Here is an 11,156-nt window from a genome sequence, read left to right as displayed (position 1 = left end):
CTTCTATGTAGATGTGTTCCCCACGACCCCCAAAATGCACAACAGACAACATGCTCACATGTTTCTCCTAGGGGTATATGCATGTGGGAACATACCCACAGCAATGAGAATGATATCATAGACTGCAAATGTGTATGAACATAAAGGAAAGTGCCTACATAAGACAATAAGACATCCAGGTCCAACAGCATGGCAGATTACAAAGCCATGTGCATAGGAAACATTTCCACACTCACAGCAGATACACGTTAATAATCTGTGAACCCACAAAGGCTCATCCATATATACTGCATCAACATTTCTCATCAGATAACCTTTTCACCCTTGTTGCAAGATTTAAATAAGAAAATTATATATCCCCTTCCCAAATATTACTAATATTTCTAAATTTGGAGAACCTTTTGAAAGGAAACTGTTCCATACTATACAAGTTTCAAACCCCCTCTAAATACAGTTTGGTATGATGAGTTTTCCTTAGCGTCATCACAAGTCAGAAATGACTTTAAGGCACATAATATTCATAAAAATTTCCCCCAAATGGGCATGTCTCAGGATTTCTGTTGTGTCCCATATGCGTACTCACCTCTAAAAAAGTGATGTGTATAACCAGTTCCTTTGAAATGTTTTTGACGATGCATGGTCAAGTGTGTACATACTCATTTTAATGCAAGTATGCCTTATATCTAAGTAACATGAAATCAGGATGTTATATTCTTGGAATGTTTTTGGAAGTCTTCACTTCTCTACTGTTCATATACATTTTGAGAGCAGGAATGTACTATACTATTTTACCTCCAGTGCACTATTGTAACTCCGGTGTACTCTAGAGACATTGTTTATGGGTGTTTTTTTGTTTTACAAGAACCCTTTGCATTAAAGTGAAAGGCTTTACCTCTAATCCTATACACAAATATTTGGCATTAAGTTGCAATACTTTGACAAAAACATGCATGGGATCACAATGAGGTTGTTGTTTGTTTCCATTTCTTATTGATATTGCTGTCTGAGAACAGAACTACACATTATATGAAACATAGGACTGTGTCCCCCAAAGCAGTTCTACTTCTATGTAGCACCTGATGCAATTTACCCTGATGTTATTACACCAAGCGTTTCAACATTCCTGTCATCACCATTCAAATGGGAAGATGGCAACATGAACTACAGTGGTGTTAGGTTAAAAGATGGGCATCTTGCACTGAATATTATGGAGAAGGGGAGAGAGGACGTTTCCATTTTTCCAGTGAAGGAAATATGTGAAGGTTCTAATGTTCTATCATTAGGATATACCTTCTCCAGAACTCTGCTGCTCCACAGTCCTTCATTTTGAATTGCCACTTGCCGTTTCTCATTGGCCCACTTTCTTCTCATGCTGCGTAATACAATGCAAACACATACACAAATCATCTTAAGAATAAGGAGGGAGATCAAAATTGTCACTTGAAGCAACAGGTTAGGGTGACTAGCTACAAGCATACTTGTTCTTCTTTTTTTTCATTCACTCAGTCATTTCCGACTCTTCGTGACCTCATGGACCAGTCCACGCCAGAGTTTCCTGTCGGCCGTTGCCGCCCCCAGCTCCTTCAAGGTCAAGTCAGTCACTTCAAGGATACCAACCATCCCTCTTGCCCTTGGTCGGCCTCTCTTCCTTGTGCCCGCATGTTATTCAGAACAGAGGACCTGGAGAGAATTATCCTGCATTGTGATGTCTGGAATATAAATGGAAAGGCAGTGATCTTCCCCATACAAAGCATCTAGGGTCAAACGATTTAATTTGTCCATTGGCAATCCATGAATGTTATAGAGATTCCTTAGGCAAGGAGTATTCCAAGGTGGTTTACCACTCCCCTCCTCTAAAATATAGCTTACTGCATGTATGAGCAAACTTTTGGGGTGGGGGGCGCATTGGGGCCAGGGCAGGCAGACCAGGAGGGAGGCATGCACTCTTGGCAGCAGCCTGTCCCTGACTTTCCTCTCAGCCTGGGGATGCAGTGGCCCACCACTTTCCCAAGCTGAGAGGAGACAGCTCTCTAGGCAGAGGCCTAGAGACCCAGCTTCAGAATGCTCTCAGCCACCTTATGCCGGGAGGTGGGACCAGAGAAGGCATGCTGCAGCTGAGAGTGCTCTGGAGGGTTCCCAACCACCACATGCCTTCTTCCCGTCCTTTCAGCATAAGAACACGGGTCCAGAAGGCAGGGAAAATGAGGAAGGTCGGACATAAGCACCTAGAGGGCCATGTCCGGCCCACAGGCCTTGCTTTGCCCTTGCCTGGCCTACAGCATCTGATACTTGTTGGCAATCCAAGTGCTAACCATATCATACCTTGTCACATGGATTTTATTTAAATCTTTACTGAATACAAGGTGTAAGTTACTTTATTAAAAAGTTTGCATATTTTGGAATCACCAACTTGTTCATTTAACTGAAGTCATCATCTCATGCTCTCCTTCACATGCTCCTCAAGTGTAGTGGAAGATGATCAGGAAGATGCCCTTTGGGTTATCACATCCTGTATTTGGAATGCCCACTGCAGGGATTTCCGATAGAGGATCCCTTATCCAAAATGTTTGGTACCAGAAACGTTTGGGATTTTGGAATACCTGTATTTACATATACATATACTATGTCTGGAAGATGCAGTGTAAGGTTATTTTTCATAAACACCCTATAGATCAGTTCTCAACCTATGTGTCCACAGATGTTTTGGCCTTCAACTTCCAGAAATCCTAACAGCTGGTAAACTGGCTGAGATTTCAGGGAGTTGTAGGTCAAAACACCTGGGGACCAACAGGTTGAGAACCACTGCTGTAGATAAATAGCCTGGAGGTAATTTTATACACAATATTTTAATATGTTTAAATAATGTTGTGTATGAGACATGTTTGTGTACTCTAAAACCATCAGACAACAAAAGTGTCACCATCTGGGCCACCCATGTGGACAAATACAGATTTTGGAGCATTTGGGATTTTTGGAGAGGGGATACTCAATCTGTCTTACATTTCTTTTCTACTCCTTCCTCTTAAGAAGGAAAATATCTTTTCAGCTTCTAGTGTTTGTAGATATTTTCCTTAAACCTCTATAAATGTTAACATCTTCTCTCTCCATTATTGGTTGATTATATTTTATTAGAGTGTGTGCAGCCATTTTGTTTATTTTCTGTATTTGACAGTATATATTTTTTCTATACAGTAAAGGTAAAGGTAAAGGTTTTCCCCTGACATTAAGTCTAGTTGTGTTTGACTCTGGGGGTTGGTGCTCATCTCCATTTCTAAGCCAAAGAGCCAGCATTGCCCGTGGACACCTCCAAGGTCATGTTGCCGGCATGACTGCATGGAGCACTCTTACCTTCCCACCAGAAGAGTACCTATTGATCTAGTCACATTTGTATGTTTTTTAGCTGCTAGGTAGGCAGAAGCTGGGGCTAACAGCAGGAGCTCACCCTGCTCCCTGGATTCAAACTGCTAACATTATGGTCAGCAAGTTCAGCAGCTCAGCGGTTTAATCTGCTGCGCCACTGGGGGCTAACTATTAGTTAGCTAGCTAATAGTTAGATATTGTAAAATAATTCAAACTAAAGGTTGCAGATTGTTGTTAATAATGAAATTAACAGAACTGGAGTCCTGACAAACATAGCTATGAATTCAGATTTGAAGGTGTTCTGTTTCAGAGCAATTTCAGATACAAGGATAGGGTTTAAAGACTATGGGAGTGTGCCACAAAGCAGGCAGTGTAGGCCTATCAGGCTTACTCCTTCAGGGCCCAAGTAAGTAAGGGGCCCTATGACTTAAGGGGCACAGGGCCTTGTCTGTCCTAAATCCAGCCTTGCTTCCAGATGTTGCATTGCAACTCTGACCATTAGTTATTGACTTGGGCCAATGAAGCTTGGAGGGCTGCCCACTGCCCCTTGCTGGATTAGAAATCTGATTGCAAATGCCAGAGTGCTTGCCTGCCTTCTTGGGCAGCTACAGTGCATGCTTTTATAAAGGACACACAGTAACAGTTTAGAGGTTTTTTGGCTGTTTGCAGAGATGGAACTGAGAAATTTAGGGGTTGGTTCCCTGGTCACTGGAAAGCAGCACCATGGAGCTAGCAAGACTTTTTTTAACCGCTTGAAGCTTTGCTGTTCCTGAGAGTGCGGCTAGCTTCTGCTCAGTCACCCTTTTTCTCACTGCTATAATCCAGTATGAATGGAACAGATTTTCCTGGCAGAGGCTCCAAGGGTGAGCATTTTGCACTTCTCAAAGTTTTGTTGCAGGTCGGAGGGCAGAAACGGGGTGCGTGAGTTGAATTTCCTTTCTTGCGTTGTGACAGAAACATGCAGCACCCTAGGCACACTCCCTAGCTCCTCTTAACACATGTGCAGCGGTTGCAGGCTAGGAGAGGCCGCTCCTGGGCTGTTAACAATCCGGATGGGAGGAATTTCAAAACCCTGGAGGTACTCTTTCAGCTGCCAAAGCGGAGCCCTCCTCTCTGATGATCCTAACCCTGGTGTAAGGCTGCCCAGGCTGCCCCCTTTCAATGCTCAGAGTTGACACTTTCAGGTTGGGTTGCTGTGAGTTTCCCGGGATGTATGGCCATGTTCCAACATTCTCTCCTGATGTTTCGCCCACATGTATGGCAGGCATCCTCAGAAGTTGTGATACATATTGGAAACTAGAAATGGGGGGTTTCTGTATCTGTGGAAGGTCCAGGGTGGGAGAATGAACTCTTGTCTGTTGGAGGCAAGAGTGAATGTTGCAATTGGTCACCTTGATTAGCATTTAACGGCCTTGCAGCTTCAAGGCCTGACTGATTCCTTCCTGAGGGAATCTTTGTTTGGGAGATGTTAGCTGACCCTGATTATTTGTAATCCTGTTTTTAGAGTGTTGTTCTTGATTTGCTGTCCTGATTTTAGAGATTTTAATATTGGTTGCCAGATTTCGTTCATTTTCATGGTTTCCTCCTTTCTGTTCAATCTGTCCACATGCTTGTGAATTTCAATGGCTTCTCTGACACTGTGGTTGTTAGAATGGTCCAGCATTTTTATATTCTCAAATAATAAAATGCTGCATCCAGGTTGGTTCATCAAGTGCTCTGCTAGGGCTGACTTCTCTGCTTGAGTTAGCCTGCAGTGCCTTTCATGCTCCTTGATCCGTGTTTGGGCAAGGCTGCATTCGGTGGTCCCTATGTAGACTTGTCCACAGTTGCATAGCAGAGCACTTGATGAACCAACCTGGACACAGCATATTATTTGACAACACTGAAATGCTGGACCACTATAACAACCACCACGTTAGGCGACACAGAGAAGCCACTAGAATCCACAAGAAGCATGTGGACAATTTCAACAGAAAAGAGAAAACCATGAAAATGAACAAAATCTGGCTACCAGTTTTAAAAACCTCTAAAACCAGTACAGTAAGTAAAAAACACTGGGAATTCCAGCCATGAAACAATTAGGGCCAGCTAACACCTCCCAACAAAGGATTCCCCCAGGCAGGAATCAGCCGGGCCTTGAAGATGCAAGGCTTTTCAATGCTAATCAAAGTGATTAATTGCAACATTGGCATTTTCCTCCGACAGACAATTGTTCTTTCTCCCACCCTGGAACTTCCAAAGATATATAAACCTCCCTTGCAGTTGCCTAGTTTCCAATATACCTCACAACTTCTGACGATGCCTGCTATAGATGCGGGAGAAACGTCAGGAGAGAATGCTTCTGGAAGAAGGCCATGCAGCCCGGAAAACTCACAGCAACCCAGTGATTGCGGCCATGAAAGCCTTGGACAACACTTTCAGGTTGGCTTCTGCTTAAGGCGGGGAGCCGACCCGCCAGGCGAGAGAGCGGCGCTGCACCTGTTGGGTGCCTGGCTCCCGGCAGGGCAGCTGTTGCGAGGCGCTGGCACGAAGGTGCTTCGCCCCAACCAACCAACCCTCCTCCCATCCCGGCGAGGACAGGTGGGGAAGCTTCCAGCTTGGCAAGCCCCGCGGGCTCGGAGCCAAAGGAAGGAAGTTTTCGCCCAACGCTAGCGAGGGCGGGAGGAAGGAAGGAGGGAAGGGGCCGGCAAAGCGGGTCCCTTGCCGTGGAGTGGGACCCTCCTTCGTGGGGGGAAAGTGGGAAGCCAAGTGAGCCTCTCCCGCCTGGTGCTCAGCCCCCGAGAGCCCTGCGCTTCCTCCTCCTCCTCCGTCCCCTCCGGACCCAAAAGCAGCAGCGGCTGGCAGGAGCGCCTGCGCACTGCAGGGGCGCCAGATTTGGCGGGAGGGGGAGTGTCCATACACACACACACACACAAAAGAGAGAGAGAGAGAAAGAGAGCAGAAGAGGGCCCTTTGTTTGATGGCATCTGTTTACAGAGTTGACTCTTTCATCTCAACCTGTTTCCTCCTCCCCTCGCCTGCTCCTGAGAAGAAAGGCAACTTTGGCAGCGGAGGAGCTGCTGCTCTCTCTCTCTCTCTCTTTCCTTCTTCGGCGGCGGAGTAGCCTCACACGCCGCCTTCCTCCTCCGCTGCTCCCGCCCACCCGCTCTCCCCCGGGACTAATGCCAAAGGATGGCCAGGAGACCCAGGCACAGGTACAAGGGAGCGAGAGCTTGGCAGTGGGGGTCTCGGCTTGTTCCTCATTTGCAGGAGTTGGTGCTTTTACTTAGGATTACAAAGTTAGGAAACGATCGGGGCGCGGGAGGGCTGTGTGTGCTTCTCGACACCTGTCATGCAACTTGGAGATTCAAATCCTCTTCCAAGTGAGCGGAGTTGTCGCTTCCTTTCCCGCCTGCTGCCGCCCACCTTCCCCCAACTTTAGGATCTCCCCAAAGTCTGCAAAGTCTTCTCCAGTTGTACAGGGAAGCGCGGGCAGGAACTGTCCCCATTCATCCGCTCTCTCTCTCTCTCTCTCTCTCTCTCTCTCTCTCTCTCTCTCATTCATTCCCGAGTCTTGCAGCAGCAGCAGCGGGGAAGCAGACCCAAGCCCCTCTCTCGCCCTTGGCAGCCAGCGGCCGGGGTTTTTCTGCAGCAGGGTTCCCAATCCCTCGCTTTCCCCGACCAAACCCGCCTCCTGCCACAAGGATCGCGACTCCTTTGACACGTGGGAGTGCGCCTTGCAGCGCCGTTTGGGGAGAAAGTTGCCTCTCCGCAAAAAAGTAGAAAAGTATGGAGCGGAGAGAGAGAAGGGAAGGGTCTCTTGTCAAAAACTGTCACTGTGTTGTCGAAGGCTTTCATGGCCGGAATCACTGGGTTGCTGTGAGTTTTCCGGGCTGTATGGCTATATTCCAGAAGCATTCTCTCCTGACATTTTGCCCACATCTATGGCAGGCATCCTCAGAGGTTGTGAGGTCTGTTGGAAAACTATGCAAGTGTGGTTTAGATATCTGTGGAAGGTCCAGGATGGAAGAAAGAACTCTTGTCTGTTGGAGGCCAGTGTGAATGTTGTAATTAATCACCTTGATTAGCGTTGAAAAGCCTTGCAGCTTCAAGACCTGGTTGATTCCTGCCTGGAGGAATCCTTTGTTGGGAGGTGTTAGCTGGGCCTGATTGTTTCCTGTCTGGAATTCCCCTGTTTTCAGAGTGTTGTTCTTTATTTACAGTCCTGATTTTAGAGTTTTTTAAAATACTGGTAGCCAGATTTTGTTCATTTTCATGGTTTCCTCCTTCCTGTTGAAATAGTCCACATGATTGTGGATTTCAGTGGCTTCTCGGAGTAGCCTGACATGGTGGTGGCTAGAGTGTCGCGCATTTCTGTGTTGTGAAATAATATGGTGTGTCCAGGTTGGTTCATCAAGTGCTCTGCGATGCAGTTTGGGACCACCAAACGCAGCCTTGCCCAGACACGGATCAAGGAACATGAAAGGCACTGCAGACGGAGGGCCCTTCCACACAACCCTATCTCCCAGAATATCAAGGCAGAAAAGTTTACATTCTTTCAGTGTGGACTCAGATAACCCAGGTTCAAAGCAGATATTGTGGGATTTTCTGACTTGATATTCTGGGATATAGGACTGTGTGGATGGGCCCTATGGCGAAGTCAGCCATAGTGAGTAAGGGGCCCCATAACTCAATGTGCACAGGCAAGGCTGTAGCGGGGGGGGGGGGGGGGTAGGGGTTCAACCCCCCTCCCAAAAAAATTTCATGGATTTTAACTGGTTAACCAAATCCCCATGAGTGTCTACTGAAATTTATCTGTCTTGAGTGTCCACTGAAGTTTATCCATGGAGCCTGATTTCTAAATTATTTTGCATTATGGAACTATTCTTCATGACTTGCTTTTTAAAAGTTTCAACCCCCCCTCCCCCCCAATTTTCTGGCTATGGCCCAGAGCACAGGGCCTCATTTGTCCTAAACCCGACACTGCATAATTCGGTCCGATTGGCACCACTTCCACTGCTGGAATCCCAGGAGTTTGCTGAGGCACCAGCGCTCGGGGGCGAAAGAGGCGAAGGCCCTTGACAAACTACAACTCCCACTATTGCAGGCACGGAGGCATGGCAGTGGAAAGTTGCATTCTTCATCCTGCAGTGTAGATCAGGCACGGGCCAACTTGGGCCCTCCCTCCCTCCAGGTGTTTTGGACTTCAACTCCCGCCACTCCTCACAGCCTCGGGCCCCTTCCCTTTCCCCCTCAGCCTAGCCAAGTGGAAAGCGTCCCCTCGGGCGGGCGCGACGTGGGATAGCTTCCTCGGGAGCCCGGGATACGCTCCCACGTGGAGCTGGCCCAACGTGGCTTCCTTTCTCTTTCGCCCTGCGGCGCCGGAGAGACAGCCTCCCTCCCTCTCGCCTACTTTTCTGAGCCCCGTGGAAACTATTCTGCAGCCGCTTTCCAGGCCTCGCCTTGGCTGTGACAAAAGCTTCCAAAAGTTAAGACACAGAAGGGTTGTCGAAGGCATTCATGGCCCGAAATCACAGAGGAGTTGTGAGTTTTCCGGGCTGTATGGCCGTGTTCCAGAAGCATTCTCTCCTCGGGTTTCGCCTACATCTGTGGCAGGCATCCTCTGAGGTTGTGCGGTGCCTCACAACCTTTGGGGATGCCTGCCACATATGTGGGCGAAACGTCAGGAGAGAATACTGGAACATGGCCGAAACATTCATGGCCCGGAATCACTGAGTTGTTGAGTGTTCTGGGCTGTATGGCCGTGTTCCAGAAGCATTCTCTCCAGACGTTTCGCCCACATCTGTGGCAGGCATCCTCTGAGGTTGTGCGGTGCCTCGCAACCTCTGGGGATGCCTGCCACAGATGTGGGCGAAACGTCAGAATACTTCTGGAACATGGCCATACAGCCCGGAAAATGCACAACAACCCTAAGCAGGGGAGGTTTCTATAGCTGGAAGGTCCAAGGTGGGAGAAAGAACTCTTTGTCTCTTGGAGGCCAGTGTGGATGTTGTAATTAATCCCCTTGGTTAGCATGCACAGAAGCTTTGGATAGCATAGGGAGGGGTGAACACCCTTGTGTTTGTTTTGCTGTCTGTGCTCCTGCTCAAGATTCTCTCCCTAGAAAAATGGGCTTGTTGTGCAAACAAGGATTGGTGAGAAAGCTTCAGTGGAGAGACACCTTTCCCCCATGACAATAATGACCCTTCCCAAGAGTGAGTTTCCCTTCCGAGGGACAGATCCCTTCCCTTCCTGCTGTCTCACCCCGAGCAGAGACCTCGCAGGGGCGGGAAACTCCTCCGCCCTGGGCTCCAAAGCGGGACGGAGGGAGGGAAGAGGAGGGCGCCTTTGCATTCGCGGCGGGCGAAAGGCGCGGCCTTTAAAACGCCGCGGCGGGCAGATGGGCGGGAGGAAGGCAGGCTGGGTGAGAGGGCGGGCGGGAAGGGAGGCGCTCTTCGTATTTTCTTATGTGTGTGTTATTATTTATACTAGCGGCACTCTCTCTTCCGGAAGGAGGGGGAGTGGTGTGTTGTGTGTGACTGTGGCTCAGTGCTATGGGATCCTGGGTTTCTTGTGCAGAGAAGGCTAAAGTTGTTCTAGAACAGGCCTGGTCCAACTTGGGTTCTCCCTCCTGGTGTTTTGGACTTCAACTCCCAGCATTCCTCACAGTCTCAGGCCCCTTCCTTTTTCCCCTCAGCCGCTTAAGCGGCTGAGGGGGAAAAGGAAAGGGCCTGAGGCTGTGAGGAATGCTGGGAGTTGAAGTCCAAAACACCTGAAAGGAATTACCCAAATTGTCTCAGGCCTACTCTAAAACCACAACTCCCCGTATTCCACTGTATGGAGCCATGTGAGTTACAGTGGAGCCAAACTGGAGTATTTCTACAGTGGACTTTTCTGTATATACAGTAGAGTCTCACTAATCCAAGCTAAACGGGCCAGCAGAAGCTTGGATAAGCGAATATCTTGGATAATAAGGAGGGATTAAGGAAAAGCCTATTAAACATACAATTAGGTTATGATTTTACAAATTAAGCACCAAAACATCATGTTAGACAACAAATTTGACAGAAAAAGTAGTTCAGTACGCAGTAATGTTATGTTGTAATTACTGTATTTACGAATTTAGCCCCAAAATATCATGATATATTGAAAACATTGACTACAAAAATGGCTTGGATTATCCAGAAGCTTGGATAAGCGAGGCTTGGATAAGTGAGACTCTACTGTACTAGCTTTCTGTATAAAGACTTTTCTGTATATACTAGCTTTGCCCGGCCATGCGTTGCTGTGGCTTATAGGAATCCTTTGTTGGCCAGGTGGAATAGCAGTGAATAGCCTTGCAGTCTCAAAGCCTGGCCGTTTTCTGGAGTAGCTGGAGCTGTTTGTTGTATGAACGTAGAGGCATGGATGAGGAGTTGTGCTGCCAAGTTTAGTGTTTCTGGGGTGTGTAGTTTTGTTGTTTTGTCCTAGGCCGAAATTTCATTACCCTTTTATATATATAGATTTCAGATTTCAATATTAATGTCAAAAATACATGGTATGATATTGCATAGGATTTGTGCTACATTAGAACAGCATGGATCAATATCGTTTAAGTAAAAGAAATATTTAATAACCAAAAAGTAAAATAAGGTGTACATAAACACTAAACTGAGGAGCCCTGGTGGCGAAGTGTGTTAAAGCACTGAGCTGATGAACTTGCAGACCGAAAGGTCGCAGGTTCAAATCCCGGGAGCGGAGTGAGTGCCCGCTGTTAGCTCCAGCTTCTGCCAACCTAGCAGTTCGAAAACATGCCAATGTGAGTAGATCAATAGGTA

At 47.5% G+C, this 11,156-nt stretch overlaps 1 protein-coding gene across 4 annotated transcripts in view; it reads left to right on the top strand.

Annotated features, from left to right (window-relative positions):
• The first annotated feature begins 6,283 nt into the window (after nt 1-6,283).
• The window catches only part of myb (MYB proto-oncogene, transcription factor), a 48,545-nt gene continuing 43,672 nt past the window's right edge, over nt 6,284-11,156 (top strand). The window contains exon 1 of one of the 4 annotated variants that reach the window (XM_062978362.1): nt 6,284-6,554. In XM_062978362.1, coding sequence (XP_062834432.1) covers nt 6,532-6,554 — 23 coding nt within the window. In that variant the 5' untranslated portion in view covers nt 6,284-6,531. The remainder of the gene's footprint in view (nt 6,555-11,156) is intronic. The other 3 variants (XM_008114535.3, XM_008114537.3, XM_008114536.3) reach the window with 3 other exon arrangements.

Source organism: Anolis carolinensis, chromosome 1 (assembly GCF_035594765.1).
Source record: "Anolis carolinensis isolate JA03-04 chromosome 1, rAnoCar3.1.pri, whole genome shotgun sequence".
NCBI classification, from domain to species: domain Eukaryota; kingdom Metazoa; phylum Chordata; class Lepidosauria; order Squamata; family Dactyloidae; genus Anolis; species Anolis carolinensis.
Note: the sequence above shows the minus strand (reverse complement) of the source record. Positions and strands in the feature narration are given on the sequence as shown.